This window comes from Natator depressus, chromosome 1 (genome assembly GCF_965152275.1).
Source record: "Natator depressus isolate rNatDep1 chromosome 1, rNatDep2.hap1, whole genome shotgun sequence".
Taxonomy (NCBI): Eukaryota; Metazoa; Chordata; order Testudines; family Cheloniidae; genus Natator; species Natator depressus.
In genome coordinates this window covers 286895572-286912450 of record NC_134234.1, presented here as the reverse complement: position 1 = coordinate 286912450, position 16879 = coordinate 286895572, and the positions used below count along the sequence as shown (strand labels likewise).

Genomic DNA, 16879 nt, shown 5'->3' with positions numbered 1-16879 from the left:
GTACCCGTCGGGTCAGCTGTGGAGCCCACTGGAGTGGCGTCTTTATGGCGGTGTATTTAGGTCCCTGTCAACCCCCTGCTTGCTCAGTTCCTTCTTACCACCAGTGACTGTCATTGGAGCAACTGGTCTCTTGCTTTAGCAAGTGCTTCCTAGTTGTTATTCTTCACTATCTTAGTCAGTCAGTCAGTTAGTTAGTTCATTAGTATGTTTAATTTGGGGGGTTCCCCCCCTATATTTTTCCTTGTTGCCGGGGCATGCTGCAGCCCTAGGGGTTCAAGCTGTGCGATAGGTGTGGTAAGCCTGTGCCCAGAGGGGATCCGCACGCCACTTGTCTGAAGTGCCTGGAAGAGGGTCATTTGTAGGACAAGTGCACCATCTGCAGAGGCTTCAAGCCCAGCACTAAGAGGGAGCGAGACGATCACCTCAAGCTCCTCTTGATGGAGTCCGCTCTCCGGCCACAACCAGCTGAAGAGCCGGCACAGGCAACCTCAGGGCACAGTGCACCGGCCTCGGTGCGGGACACCTTGACACCGAGGAAGGACTCACATAAGGAACATCAGCACAGTTTCCCTGCGTGGAAGGCTGGCTCATCAGTGCGGCACTGATCACAATCCCCGGTGCCACATAAGAAGAAGAAGGCGGAACGGGGCCGCTCCTCCACAAGAAGAGCGGACAGGACTCCAGCAGGGTGCATCCCACGTTGGGACACCAGAAGGCTGGTCTGTCGGTCCCAGCACTGTCGACTCCAGCCTCAAGGGGAGGTCCGTCAAGTCCAGTGTTGGTGGACTCTCTGGTCCAGGAATTGTTGGAGGAGGACCTAGACCTCCCCTCTACACCAGACACTTTCGAGGCTGCGCAAGGATTTAATTGCCATGACAGCAAAGTCCCCCGCCTCCTATTCCCGCACACTGGCTCAGGTGCAGGCAGGCAAGCCCCGGCTGCTGCACCACTTCTGACACCGTCTGCGGCGCTGTCGGTGGCACCGATGGCAGCATCTCCTATCTGGCACTGGGGCAAGCCCACCACGATGCGGTGTCATTCCCCATTGCCGCAGTACCACTTCCTGGCACTGTCAGGATCCACCCCTCCCTCGTCAGGCTCGGACTATTCATCGGAGTCAGAGGCAGAGTTCATAGATTCATAGATCTAAGGTCAAAAGGGACCATTATGATCATCTAGTCTGACCTCCTGCACAACGCAGGCCGCAGAATTTCACCCACCCACTCCTGCGAAAAACCTCTCACCTATGTAGAGTTGAACGTGTCCCGACGCAGCCGATACCAGTTGAGATCCTGGCACTGGTCTTGGCACCGTAGGGTGGAGGAACACTTGGTACTGATGGTGTTCTGGCCTCCTCAGAGGCAGGGAACAGTACAATGGTCCTTTTGGACACCTTGGGCCTACCACCAGGGCCCAGGGCATGGTCCCAGAGCAGCATCGGTGGTCTCCATTGCCCATGGCCCTCCTTTTGTGACATCTGTTGCCCCTGATCAGTCCAGGGCTCCCAAGGACCCACCACAAGGTTCAGACACTGGGCCTCCTGCATCAAGCGCGTGGTCAGGGACACCTACGCTGGCACTTCCTGTACCACCAGTAGCAGCGATGATGGATGTCCCTGAGCAAGTTACCAGGAAGACCCTGTCCCACTTCAAGCCTCATCTTCTTCCTCGCTGGGCAAGGCAGTGGCGGGCACTACCACGTCCCTTCCAGCGATGGACATGAAAGCACACCAGGACCCCCTTAGGAGGGTGACCTAGAACCTCAACATGATGACAGAGGAGGTGGTGGAAGACTTGGACCCCATGGTGGACATACTCGCCCCAGAGGGTTCCTCCAAGGTGGCACTGCCACTTATAAAAACCATTCAGAATGCCATGAAGGTGCTCTGGCAAACCCCAGCCTCTATACCACCAATGGCCAGGGGAGTAGAGAGGCGTTACTTTGTCCCTCAGAAGGGGTATGAGCACCTCTTCACCCGCCCCAACTCAAGACCTTGGTAGTAGACGCACCAAACCACAAAGAGCAGCGGGGGCAACTGAGGCCCGCCCCTAAGAATAAAGACCCTAAGAAGCTGGACCTCTTAGGTCAAAAGGTGTCCCAGTTCCAAAGCATCAAGGGCATCATCATCAGCCTCCACCGATTCCCAACTACCACGGCCAGAAACTGCGTGAAGCCTCTGGGGCATATGGCGGCCTGCATGTATGTAGTGCAGGTTGCCAGGTTGCGCCTTCGCCCGCTCCAGGCTTGGTTAGCGAGGATATACAGACCCAGCTGGGACTCTCTGGACAGACTGGTTACCCTTCTGCCCAAGCTTCTTGAATCCCTCAGCTGGTGGCTACAACCTCAGGTGATCTGTGCGCCTTCGCCAAACGTCAGCTTTCACTGTCGCTTGTCACGGACGCATCAGAGACGGGCTGGGGAACGCACCTGGGCAGTATCAAACTCAAGGCATGTGGTCACAACCAAACTGTGGCTGCATATCAACATCAGGGAGCTGAGAGTGGTTCACCTGGCTTGCCAGATGTTCCGGGCCCATCTTCAGGGCAAATGTGTCTCAGTACTGATGGACAAAACCACAGCGATGTTCTATATAAACAGACAGGGAGTCACCTATTGGAATGAACATGAGCAATCACTCGAAGAAGAAAAGATGGTTACCCACCTTTCATAACTGTTCTTCGAGATGTGTTGCTCATGTCCATTCCAAATCCCGCCCACCTTCCCTATGTTGGAGTATTCCGGCAAGAAGGATCTGACAGGTGGCGGGTCAACAGGGACGTATATACACTGCCATAAAGGCGCCACTCCAGGGGGCTTCACAGCCGACCCAACGGGTACCACCAGGGTAAAAAACTTCAGATGATCATGCACGCAGCACGTGCACACACCTATTGGAATGGACATGAGCAACACATCTCGAAGAACAACAGTTACAAAAGGTAGGTAACCGTCTTTTGTTGGTGATGGAGAATCTACTACGATCCTTGGTAAATTGTTCCAGTGGTTTAAAATATATGCCTTATTTCTAATCTGAATTTATCTAGCTTCAACTTCCAGACACTGGATCATGTTATACCTTTCTCTGCTAGTTTGAAGAGCACATTATTAAATATTTGTTCCCCATGTAGATTCTTATCAATTGTAATCAAGTTACGCTTAACATTTCTTTGTTAAACTAAATAGATTGGGCTTTGAGTCTGTCACTGTAAGGCAGGTTTTCTAATCCTTTAATCATTCTCATGGCTTTTCTCTGAACACTCTCCAATTTATTAACATCGTTCTTGAATTGTGGGCACCAGAACTGGACACAGTCTTCCAGCCGCTGTTGCACCAGTGCCAAATAGATAAAATAACCTCTCTACTCCTACTTGAGATTCCCCGGTTTATGCACCCTGTGATCATGTTTGTCACACTGAGAGCTCATATTCAGCTGATTATCCACCAGGCCCACAAAATCTTTTTCAAAGTCAGTTCTTCCCAGGATAGAGTCCCCCATCTTATAAGAATGGCCTACATTCTTTGTTCCTGGATGTATACATCTACATTTAGCAATATTAAAACATGCATTGTTTGCTTGCGCCCAGTTTACCAAAACATCCAGATTGCTCTGAATCAGTGAGTTGTCCTCTATTTATCACTCCCACAATTTTTGTGTCAACTAGGTGATCTAATGGTCCCTACTGGCCTTAAAATCTATGAAATATATTCTACAATGTTTTAATATGCTCCTGGTGCACAGAAGGAGAAGTTACAGAAAATTGCTACTGCTCAGGCTTGGCAGGTAACACTGAAACTGAAATATCAGAGTCCACCACAAGGACTGTTTGCAAGAATTTTTTTTTTTAACTAATATTTTATACTAGATGTTAAGGATCGGGGGGAGCCTGAAATCTTAAGAATGTGGTTTTTAGGTCATTAAGTAATTTATTTTGGCATTTTTAATAAAAGGTTTCATAAACTATATGTGATTTAAGTACTCAGACTGGGGTGGAAAGAGTCTGTAATGGAAACACAGAGATGCTGAACTATTGAAAAACAGTCCTGTCATATCAGCGGCCCTCATACTATATCACTGCAATTGACAATGTTACATGAATATTAGTAATCAAATGGAATTTCTGAATCCAGATCAGAGTTAGGAGACCTTATATACTGTTACGGACATTTTTAAAACTATCACAATTAAATTTATTACAGTGAGCAGTATTTTGATAGACAATCAAATTTTGATAGACCTATGATTTCTTTCTTATAAAGTATTTCGACTATGCTTATTGGGCAAGATTTTCAGTGCTAAGAGAAATAATTAGTACAACTCTTTTGCAATGACCTGTAAAGATTCTGAATGTTATGTATTGTCCATCTGTGAGCAACTGCAAACTTTGTGTCAAGTTTTTGATATTTGCAGATAGGTTGTAATGATATGAATTATTTAGTTTTTCTATTTGTGCCTCATGGGGCTTGTAAAACATGCCTTAAAATACTATGTAAAGCTTGACTAACCAAATATATTCCAAGAATGGATTGACTGACTGTTCAGAAACAGATTTAGGTCCAAATCCAGTTTACTTTATTCACAAGAGTAACCGTGTTGACTTCTGTGGGACTACTTGCATGGATAAAGGGAGCAGAACTTGACTTCCAGCATTTATCCTGGCAGATACATGTGCATTCTTTCTTTACAGAGATCAGTTGTTGTTTAATTTAAATTAAACTTAAATTGTTGGGTTCATGTTTATGTATATCTGATGGAGGATGGGTGTGGCAGGGAGATGGTTCTGATATGTTAATTATGTAACATATATATACTCTTTAGGAAAGACCAGAATCTCTTATCTCCAGTGAATTGTTGGTACTTACTCCTAAACCAAGTGAGAAGAGAAAGCAAAGACCATGCAACTTTGAGCGATATCTATCTGAACAACGTTATCATGCGCTTCATGCAGATAAGTGAGGATTCCACCAGAATGTTCAAAAAGGTAATATATATCATGTTGAATTTCAGTTACCATTGAAAGGCAAGTGTCTAAGAGGTAGAATTTTAAGGGAAGATTCAGCAGTCCAGTAACATCATCGGCTTTAGCACATTAATTGATTTTTCATGGCAATTTTCACAGGGAAAATTCTTACTACGAATGTAGTGGGGAACGTACTATCTGATGGTGACCTCAGGAACTGAACTGCTTTAAATTCAGGAGGTGAGGAAGAAGCCCCATTCTTTGCTCAAAAGTGTATTGTGAAGTCAGGCAGGAAGGAAAAAACAGTTCAACCTAGAAGTGACAAAAGAATATTGTAGGATTATTTGTAGAAATGCTGTATGGCCATGGTGGTTCTTCATGTACATGCAGCTGTGTATTCCACTTAGCTGTGTGGGCGCCCAACTCATCAGAGCCGGATAATTTTGCCTAACAGTACTCATAAAGGGGCAGCGCTTGTGCTTCGTGCCATAGTTCCTCCCTTGGATATATGAGGCACTGCTGCCTCAACCCCCACCCTTCAGTTCCTTCTTACCACCAGTGGCTGGAGTTGGAGCTCTGTGTGGTTTTCACCTCACAACCCCTCTATTTCTTAATGACTTTTCTAGTTGTATTTAGTTAATTTACACCGTTAGTATCATATTAGTGTTAGTTTAAGTTATTTCCCTGATGATGCCCTCAGCAGGGTTTAAACATTGTCCGTCATATGGGAACCAATCCCCAACAATGATCCACGCACACGTGGTGCTTACCGTGCTTAGGGGAAGCCCACATCAAGGAGCAATGTTGGATTTGCAGATTGTTCACCAAACGAATTCAGGTGGCGAGTAATCTTTGTCTGAGCCGCACCTGCTTGAACAGGCTGTTCGGCCTGCTTCGGCACTGAGGTACTCGTCAGATCAGAGGTTGCCCTCGGGCTCTGAGAGTGCTGCCATTTCGTGCTCTGGAACTGGTGCCTCTCCAAAGACACATAGAGGAGTCATTCCCTCTTGAGTGCGCCGAGGAAAAAGCCACTCCAGGTTGCATGGTGATTCATCTGCCTCCTCCAGAAGAAGCATGTATCAGCACGGTGTGAATGCCGGCACGCGGAATGGAGTAGGTCCCGTCAATAATTCCCTGATACCGGGCGGTGAGGTCAGAGACCATTGACTCCAGTTTCGGCCCTGGGGCTTCCATTGAGTCTGGTACCAGCAAGGATGATGCAGCACTGGCTGTTTCTGCATCAACAGTGTATTAGGCAGCAGTGAACCTCCTCTCCCTTCATGTTCCAGCCTCTCCCTTGGTCCAGGACTTTGCCAGTGCTGCATCATTTATAGCTCCGTTGGCTGAGTGGAACCACTGAACCTGTGGGTCTGTTGGTACCATACCTCAATGTTACCCTTACACAGTCAGTGGAAGTAGGGCTGAGGCCAGGCTCGGCACAAGGGACCTCCTCAGTACCAGGAACTTTTTCAGCACCCCTGCTGTCAGCTTCATTTTCATCCCAAGACAATTCTATGGTGCCTGGCTCTTCCTCTCCTTCAGTACCAGAGGATTTCAAGAAGCACCAGAACCTTTTGCGGTGCATGGCTGCTTTCTTGAGTATTCAAGGAGAGTTCCTGGAGGAGAACACGCATACATTGTTGGATATCCTGCAGCTGTCTGCCCTTGGAGAGGTGTCCTCCCTATTAACAGTGAACTCCTAGAGCCTGCTAGATTCTCTGGAGTATGCTGGCTTTGGTACCACCTGTAGCAAAGCACATGGAAAAATCGCTACCTTGTTCCAGTGCAGGGATTTGTGGGTTTTTACTCACATCCAGCCCCAAATTCCTTGGTCATAACCACTGTGAACAATAGAGCTTGGCAGGGCAGATTTACATGCACTCCCAAGAATAAGGATGCTAAATTAATGGACCTGATGGGTAGGAAGATTCACACCTCCTCCTCCTCCTTGTAGATGTGGTTTGACAACCAGAAGGTATTGCTGTCCAAGTACAACATTGTCAATTGAACAGCTAAGTCTAAGTTTGCAGGTTTTCTGACTTCCTTGTGCTGTCAGTTTAGCTTCCCATACCCTTTCCTCTTCATCCCAACCTACTCAGACAGACTCCTGGTCGCACCTTGCATCCCATGCTCAGCTCACTGCATCTGACAGCGTGGCTGCATAATGGCTGAATAAGAAGGAAGTGCGGTGTTTGGTGGCTGTTCAACAAGTCCTACTCAACAGTAGAAAGTCCTCTACCTGAATGGCCTATTCAGTGAAATGGAAGCAGTTTTTAGTATGGTTGTTGACCCATGGAGTTCACCCGATGCTGGCTTCTGTTCAGGACATCTTGCAGTATTTGCTGCACCTTCAGTCATTGGGCCTTGCGCATAACTCATTGACAGTAAAATATTTAAGGATGGCAATTTTGCAACAGAAAAGCTTCAAAAACAGACTCCAACGAGAAACTGCTGAGCTTGAATTAATATGCAAACTAGATACCATTAACTTGGGTTTGAATAGAGACTGGGAGTGGCTGGGTCATTACACATATTAAATCTATTTCCCCATGTTAAGTATCCTCACACCTTCTTGTCAACTATGTAAATGGGCCATCTTGATTATCATTACCAAAGTTATTTTCTCCTGCTGATAATAGCTCATCTTAACTAATTAGCCTCTCACAGTTTGTATGGCAACTTCTCTGTATGTGTGTGTGTGTGTGTGTATATGTGCGTGTGTGTGTGTATGTTATATATATATATATATATATATATATATACACACACATACTTACTATATGTTCCATTCTATGCATCCAATGAAGTGGGCTGTAGCCCACAAAAGCTTATGCTCTAATAAATTTGTTAGTCTCTAAGGTGCCACAAGTACTCCTGTTCTTTTTGCATATAACTAAAGTGCTTGGTTTTAGTAGGAAGAACACAGGAAGATGGACACAGTAGTTCCAAAATGAAATAGCTGATATCAGTCAATATCTGTGGGACAGACTTTTTGTTCTGCAATATAAACCACAAGTCTTCCCTGGATAGGAGGCACTTCTTACTTATAATAAAAGCATGTCGTGTAATTGTAGCCATGTCGGTCCCAGGATATTAGAGAGATAAGGTGAGTGAAGTAATGTCTTTTATTGGACCAATTTTCGAAAGCTTGTCTCTCTCTCCAACAGAAGTTGGTCCAATAAAAGATATTACCTCACCCACCTTGCCTGTCTTCTAATACAAGGAAACACAGCAGTTAGACTGCATATCTAAAGATATATCTTGATAACAGGTCATGCTTTAACTAAATAACTTATATTATACAGCAGCTTTTCGTTTACTCTTAATACACCTTATTTTCCTGTTAAGTCCTCAAATGTTTTTGTTTGGTAAGGGAGACTGAAAATAAGCATGTGATCTCTTCCCAATTTAATTAAAGTAAGTCCTCCTTTTATTCATGCTTTTACCACAGTTGCACAATTAATTCTGTGACACTGACAAACATAAAAAAACCTACAGAAAATAGAGCTGGAATAATTAGATTAAATCTGTCTCTAGGCCTTGATCTGGCTCCTTGATTTCAAAGCCTTCTCAGTCTAGGCTGCAGCCATTGGTTTATATGTTTTCTTTCTAAGCAGAAGTTCATACAGGTAGGGTCCGATTAGTGCTTCAGGTACACTGACGTATATTCATTTTTCAGCAGCAATATCTGGCAGTTACACGATTTTAATGTCCTTTTAGATCATAGAAAGTTCGAGGTAGTTTTACCTTATTAACTATAATCTTTCAGTTTAAATGCTTTAGAGATACCCAGTTATAGCATTTTGTGCCCAAAGTTACAAGAGCATATTACTTGAAGTGTTTGGGCCCATGAGCCTCGCTTCTTTGTCAAGAGAAAAATTAGGACAGTCCTAGAGAACAGAAAGAAACAAATCAAGAGAAGTAAAAGATGGAAAACTCTTGAGGAGCTTTAAACAATATATATGGCTTGGAAACATTCAGTTGTGTACATAGCTTATGGTATGTTGCAGATTTGTTTGGTATAATGAGATGATAGCTCAGTGGTTTGAGCATTGGCCTGCTTAAACCCAGGGTTGTGAGTTCAATCCTTGAGGGGGCCATTTAGGGATCTGGGGCAAAAATTGGGGGAGTGGTCCTGCTTTGAGCAGGGGGTTGGACTAGATGACCTCCTGAGGTCCCTTCCAACTCTGATATTCTATGATACTCAGTACTATTCAGGATCACATGGAGACAGCCTGTGTTTGAACTTGAAGAAATGGGCCTTGTAAAAACAACAGAACTGTTTTTTCAGCTAAGAATGTCATGTTCTGGAAGTCTTTCCTTGTTTGCTTAGGCTTCATATTGCTCTTTCATAACAAGAGACATCAAGCAGCTGTCCCTGGGCAAGTCTCCAGGCCCCAATGGCAGTCCACCTGAAGTGTACTAATGTGGAGATGCTATGTGAGAAGCTATAAAAACAAATACACCTAGAAATCAAGTCAGTACTAGCTGAACACTCATCTGTTGAAGCAACAGAAGAGAAGAATCCATCCATAACAAAAGATAAGAACTCAGGCCTTTAATGTTAGAAGCCCTGGTTCCAAAGAGCCCTGCTTATCCTATATCCAGCTCTAATACACAGGGACATTTAAATTAAGGCTTCTCCACAGAGGTTTGCTCCCTTCCTTATTCAGTCTTAGGTCTGGTGTACACTGAAAAGTTACATTGCTATAGCTACATCTCTCAGGGGTGTGAAAAATCCACACCCCTGAAAGACATAGCTAAGCCGACCTAACCCCCAGTCTAGACAGCACTAGGTCAAGAGAATAATTCTTCTTGACCTAGCTAATGCCTTTCAGGGGGATGGATTACCTATAGCCGTGGGAGAACCCCTCCTATTGCTGTAGTGAATATCCACACTGAAGTGCTCGTAGACTTTAAGGTCAAAAGGGATCGTCGTGATCATCTAGTCTGACCTTCCGCACATTGCAGGTTACAGAACTTCATCCACCCTCTCCTGTAATAGACCCCTAACCTCTGGCTGAGTTACTGAAGTCCTCAAATTGTGATTTAAAGACTTCAAGTTACAGAGAATTCACCACTTACACTAGTTTAAACCTACAAGTGACCCGTGCCCCATGTTGCGGAGGAAAGTGAAAACCCCCCAGGGTCTCTACCAATCTGACCCAGGGGAAAATTCCTTCCCAACCTCAAATATGGCAATCAGCTAGACCCTGAGCATGTGGGCAACACCCACCAGGCAGATACCTGTGAAAGAATTATCTTGTAGTAACTCATAGCCTGCCCCTTTTAATGGCCTGTGTCGAGTCACTGGGGATTTTTGTTACTGGCATTCACCGATTGTCCATATGCCATTATAGGCAGTCCCATCATACCATCCCTTCCAAAAACTTATCAAACTCAGTCTTGAAACCAGTTAGGTTTTTGCCCCCACTGCTTCCCTTGGAAGACTGTTCCAGAACTTCACTCCTCTGATGGTTAGAAATCTTCGCCTAATTTCAAGCCTAAACTTGTTGATGGCCAATTTATATCCATTTGTTCTTGGGTCTACATTGGTGCTTAACTTAACTAACTCCTCTCTCTCCCTTGTATTTATTCCTCTGATGTGTTTAGAGAGAGCAATCATATCTCTCTTCAGCCTTCTTTTGGTTAGGCTTAACAAGCCAAGCTCTTTGCCTTCTCTCATAAGACAGGTTTTCCATTCCTCAGATCATCCTAGTAGCCCTTCTCTGTACCTGTTCCAGTTTGAATTCATCTTTCTTAAGCTTGGGAGACCAGAATTGCACACACTGTTCCAGATAAGGTCTCACCAGTGCCTTGTACAATGGTACTGACACTTTCCTGTCTCTACTGGAAATACAGTGCTATAGGGCCACAGCTGTGCCACTGTAGCTTTAAGTATGCACACAGCCTTAATTTATTAGTGGAGATTCTGCTGCAGCTTCCCTTTAGACGAAACAGTAACGGTTACTAGAATAATTGTGTATTATGGGAAGTGCAGCGTCTTCCAGGCACACTAACATCATTTTTTTCCTCAGACTGTTATTTCCAGGAACTGATTCCACTGCAGATTATCTCCTTTTTGTCTGGTATCATCTTGTATGTTTCTGCCACTTTTTCAGTGAAGTCAAAAGCAGCATTTTTTTTCTATACTTAGTTCTTTCTCAGGCAGAGAAGGGAAGGGAAATTCAGGAGACCTCTTTAAAAAGCTTTAAGACCCAAAATGCCTAAAAAGTGCAAATAAGGAAGTATTTCAAGAGGAAATTCTGGAAATGATGCTTATAAAGTCAAGGGATGATCTAGCATCAGAAAACTTATTTGCACATTTGGGGGGAGGCTTACTGGGGGGGGACGGACATCCTGTTCCAAAAGTATTAAGTCCTGATTATGAAACTGATCTCGTTCTTTTTCCTGTGTAGATTTTCAGGGTCAAAATTGGGTTAGTTTAATCTAATTCATTATTGCCTACTCTCACTATTTGATCATGATTCTAGCAATTTTGGGAGGTGTTTTTTTACCTGTCTCATGAAAATGTGATGAAAGACTGCCAACTCCTGAATTTTACCTTCTTCAAAATGGCCACTGTCTTCTTTTTACTGTCAATGGGTCTGTTATGAGCTGGGTGAAAACCTGTTATGGATTGAACTAAAAACATATTCACCCTGATGTGTGAACGTGCCCTTCACTGAAAATAGTTGAAGAAAATAGAGGGGGCATACCTAAAACAAGTCCTAATAGAATCTGCCCAGAAACTAGCACCAGGTGGGCAGAGGGTTCCACTGGGTATTGTGACCAAGTGTGGGAGGGGAGGTAGGTGGGAGAATACACACAAACTGGGAACAGACAGCTCAGATAGAGGAGCAGGGCAAGAGTGAATAACAAAAAAAAAGCCAAGCACGGCTTGAGTACAGTGTGAGTCGGGAAAAAGAGAGAGAACTTTTGAGTTTGTTGGCTGAACAGGCTTAGGGCTCTAAGCTAACAAATTGCTCCTTTTGTTCTTGGTTTCTCCTGCATTTGGAGAAGCAGGACTTTGTACATTCTTGTAAATAAACAAGATTGCATAAGAGAGAATACCAGACTCAATCAATTTCTACTCCCAACTGGTACGTTCCCAGGGCCCCAGAATTTGACTAGCCACTTGGTTTGAAAAGGGAAACAGGTCTGAAGTCAGCAAGATGGCTGCCATTCCCTACAGTCTGTCTGCATATGAAAGTCAGGGTGCCCTTTATAAAGTTGGCTGCCACTAATACATAATTGATGTTCTGTGTGCTGGATGAACCCTGAACTAATTGTATCACCATTTTGTAAAATAGGAAAAACACTGGTATTAGGTGTAGAGCTGTCTGAAACTTGGGTTTTCTGGTTCATGGGAAATTTCAGTATGGCAAAATTTGCATTCTGATTTGGAACAAAACCAACCAATTTTACAAAAATTTCCCATGAACTGGAAATTTAAAAAAAATGTTTGGGAAACATTGTCACATGGTGTTTCTGAAAGGAAGTATGCTCCCTTGGACCCGACAGCTGCTGGCTGAGACTGATAAGAATCAACTTCAGTCAGCAGCTGCCAGGGCGCTTGCATTCTGCAGCGCCAGGGCAGCCCTGCTGTGTGGACTGTCCTGGGTTCTGCAGCTCCAGGGCAGCCCTGCTAAGTGAACTGCCCTGGGGCCAGAGACCCCCCAGCCTCCTGGGCCAGCTGGCTCACCAAGCTACAGGAGTCTGACAGCACAGGAAGACAGCTGGCCTAGGATTCTGGAAGCTCTGGGGTCCCTAGTCCCAGGACAGTCCACATGGTCGGGCTGCCCCAGAGTTCCCTGCCTTAGCGCAGTCTGCATGGTCTGTATGCTTCCAATTTAGTGCTCAAGCTTTTCTGCCTTTTAGTTGCCAGCATATAAAAGCAATACAGATTGCAATTTTATGTGCAAAATGAACACCACCGTAACACAGAGCCTCAAACAGCAGAGTTCAAACCTATTAAAATGCTGTGTTTTTGCAGATCTTGTCAGGCAGATGGGGTAGATGTGCTTCAATTGAACAATAAAGGAATAACAAAAACCAACAGATGTGAAGAGTATCTCACAAAACATTTATACAATGATACTGGCTGCTGCTGTGTTAATAAACAACTGTATTAATACATATACACAAAATCCTTAACTAGATTTGTGTATTTATAGTTTATAAAAACTTTATTTCTTTGGACAGAAATCATAATTAGCTGAGATGAACATATCTCCAATGTTTACAGTAAAAGAGGTTGGGGAAACCAAGCACAATAAATATTTAAGTTCCATAATCTTGTAATTAACTGGAATTATGACTACCTACCTGCTGTAGTTGAAAATTATAAAAATACATAGAGAATCTCTGCATCATTTTCTTCTCATTAAGATTTAAAGGAATTACATTTAACAATTAAAGGCTAGATAAACAATTAATCACTGCAAACTGGTAGATCTGGGCCAATTTTACTTTGGTTTAGCTATCTGTCTATAGAGAGTCACTACAGCTGGTGAAAGCTGTATTTTTTACAACGGCTTATATATGACCTTTTCTGAGCATAACAAGCCGACTCATTTAAGAGAAATATGCCATGAATAGTGTCACTGAATGCTGTAACTGATGGTAAAATAACATGTCCCACACATAGGTGTTAACAGCATTCCAGGAAAAATTCAGCATCATTAACTATAAAATTTAAATGAAAACCAGTCAAATAATAATTTTGGGCTCAGTGCTGCTCCAGTTGAAACTGATGGGAATACTTGTGCTGAGTCAGTGGGAGCAGGCCATTAGTGTGTAGTAAAATGTTAGGTAATGAAAAGTAAACAATAAATCTAATGAAATCTTGATATGCTACCATTATGCATATATGCCGGTGCTGGTTAGTGTTTAAAGTGTCATTAGAGAGAGCAAATCATGTATTGTTTGGATTTTATAATTTGTTGGCAATCATTTTTTTTCTCTCTTGCGGTTTTAAACATTAGGTGTGAGACTTTGTTTCCCCAAAAACAATTCCCACCTCCCCAATGTCAAGTAGTACAAAATAGGTTTTATATTCGGCCCCACTCTTGCATATGTTTATGCCTGTGTTTAACTATAAGCATGAGAGTCGTCCCACTGACTTACAGGTGCAGGTCACTAATTTGTACGGTTTCTGGATACACTGATATTTACTGTACCAATTAAATTTAGGAACAATAAATATGTAGGGTTTTTTTACATTTATTGTGATATTGATTAACACCATTTGAAGACAATCGATATACTTTGAAACTGGATTAGGAATTACTGTAATTGGTTTAGTAGAAGTTGTGTTTATAGTTTAACACAAGAAGATCACTATTTAATCCATACTTATGAGGTTGTATTAAGGCCTGTGGTCTTTGCTTTTCTCTACAGTTGTTGGATCCTTGTTATCTTGAAAATTTTAAGCAGAATGAGGGTTACACCTCAGTAAATTTCTTGAGGTTAGAGTGAAGACCAAGGCTTCTCAAAGCTTGTTTTTAGGATCTTGAGAGACTGGTAAGAGATACTGACTTAACTCCAGGAAAAGGTGTGCTATATCTTGCATGCTATAATTTGGCTTTGCTGAGGATAAACTCCCAGAGGAAGGTAACATTCAAGCATACTAAAGTACTGCAGGAGAGGAGAATAAGTAGCATGACTGAAAATGAGGAGGGAGCTGTTAATAACTGAAAAGAAAAGCACTGCACATCTGAGGCATACACACTATATATTACACACTAAAAGCCTTGTTACTAGCCCCTTGAGCCATTTTTTCCTGATGTTAAATACTAATGCAAAATGCATTAGTTCTTGAGAGTTAGTCCATTGGACTGCTAGGAACTGGGGGTTAACAAAATCCCTTCACTTATTTCTCCCTTCTCCCCCTCCTTCCCCCCCCACACGCGCACACACAATTACAATGGCTAAGTCAGAAATAAACTGCACATCAGCTCCATTACAAGGTTCACTCTGCAGTTCCCAACCTCTGTCTGCTGGGGTCTCTCTTGTGATGAACTGGTGGAATGGGTGCCATATTCTGTATCCCCCTCTATCCATGACACTGCACAATTGCTACTCTGTCCTTTTTTCTGGCCATTCTCTGTCTCTGCTGTCTTCAGTCTGTTCTTTTCCTGCTCATCTTGGTGTTTTTTGTTTTGTTTCTCTTTTTTACTTTCTATTTTATAATTTTAGCTTTCTACGTTTAAAGCTCCTTCTCCCCAGTGGACTTTCCTCTACCCACCCCTGAGCTCCATTCATCCAAAATCTTTGTGCTGCTTGGGAGAGAAGAGAGGGACATGCCGGGGATGATCATTGGTGGTTCTATAAAGCTGAGCTACATGTGAATTTGTTGCTGTGCTGAGAACTGCAGAAGCTGAGGAGAAGTTTGAGCCAGGGAGCTGCTTCCTGACACAGGAACATATCCCATGGCTAGTTGATTTAAGGCCCAACAGAGGAGCAGTAGGAAAGGCACACGGTTTTCAAAGAGCTACCAGATACTTTAACTGTAACAGTATTTGCAGTGGGCACGTCGTATTGGGTTGCCTTCCCTCTGCCTCCCCTTCAACACACACCTGAAACTAGTCTGGGCACTTGCCTGCCAGATTAGGATCAACATTAGTCTCTTTGGGTTTTGATATGTCAAGTTCGGTGTTCAGGCAGTAAAATGTAGGATGTGAAAAAAAAATTGGAAAGCGTCCAGTGGAGGGCAACAAAAATGATTAGGGGACTGGAACACATGACTTATGAGGAGAGGCTGAGGGAACTGGATTGTTTAGTCTGGGGAAGAGAACAATGAGGGGGGATTTGATAGCTGCTTTCAACTACCAGAAAGGTGGGTTCCAAAGAGGAAGGATCTAGACTGTTCTCAGTGGTAGCAGATGACAGAACGAGGAGTAATAGTCTCAAGTTGCAGTGGGGAAGGTTTAGGTTGGATATTAGGAAAAACTTTTTCACTGGGAGGGTGGTGAAGCACTGAAATGCGTTACCTAGGGAGGTGGTGAAATCTCCTTCCTTTGAGGTTTTTAAGATCAGGCTTGACAAAGCCCTGGCTGGGATGATTTAGCTGGGGATTGGTCCTGCTTTGAGCAGGGGGTTGGACTAGATGACCTCCTGAGGTCCCTTCCAATGATATTCCATGATTCTATGATAGTGGTGGCTGAAAAATATGGATGTATTGAGTTGGGGTTGGGGACTGATCTCGCCTCAGGGTTTCTCCATGGATTTGTTTCCAACCTCAAGTCCTGGTGTATAGTCTGGTTACTACCATATTGTTTATATATCTTGGTCTGCAAAAATATTTTTAACACAGGCTGATCATATTTAGTTCCATATAAAAGATTAGCTGAAGGAAAACAGGTCTGAGTTCTGTGAAGTGATCGGCAAGCTGCATCAGAATCATTCTGGGCTACCATAAAGCAGGATTGTTAACTTTTAGAGGTAATGTGCCAAATAAAGCAATGAAAGTAGTTTAGAATTTTTTAGGATGCTTTTACTGTGTTTCAGACCAATGATTTGCAATATGTTGCAATACATCATGTATCTTTACATGGTGTACTATAAACTATGTAGCTTGCAGTACTTGCTCTTTAGTTATCATAACATAAAATGCATTAGTCTGGATTTTGCAAAGACATTGAAGTAGTAAGCCTTGTTTGCTAGACTTTCAAATGGCAGAACCTACTTGAAGGAGAGATTCAGCATTAAAATATTCCAAACTTTCAAAAGCATAAAGAATGGGAAAGATTTTGTGGGGTATCTGTATAACAGAGCTTCAAAACTGCTGTCTTGATGTGGAACTGGATTCTGTTACGACTTAGTTACCAAAGCTGATTGTCTGTTACACAACATGAATCTTGCTAACCCTTTTCCGTCTTCCAGGCTCTCAGAAAATGATCAAAAATCATCTTGCCTTT

At 43.4% G+C, this 16879-nt stretch overlaps 1 protein-coding gene across 2 annotated transcripts in view; it reads left to right on the top strand.

Annotated features, from left to right (window-relative positions):
* SRGAP1 (SLIT-ROBO Rho GTPase activating protein 1) overlaps positions 1–16879 on the top strand; it is a 239567-nt gene that overhangs the window by 125294 nt on the left and 97394 nt on the right. For both annotated transcript variants that reach the window (XM_074942133.1, XM_074942132.1), the window contains exon 3: positions 4817–4979. In XM_074942133.1, the coding sequence (XP_074798234.1) occupies positions 4817–4979 (163 nt within the window). The remainder of the gene's footprint in view (positions 1–4816; positions 4980–16879) is intronic.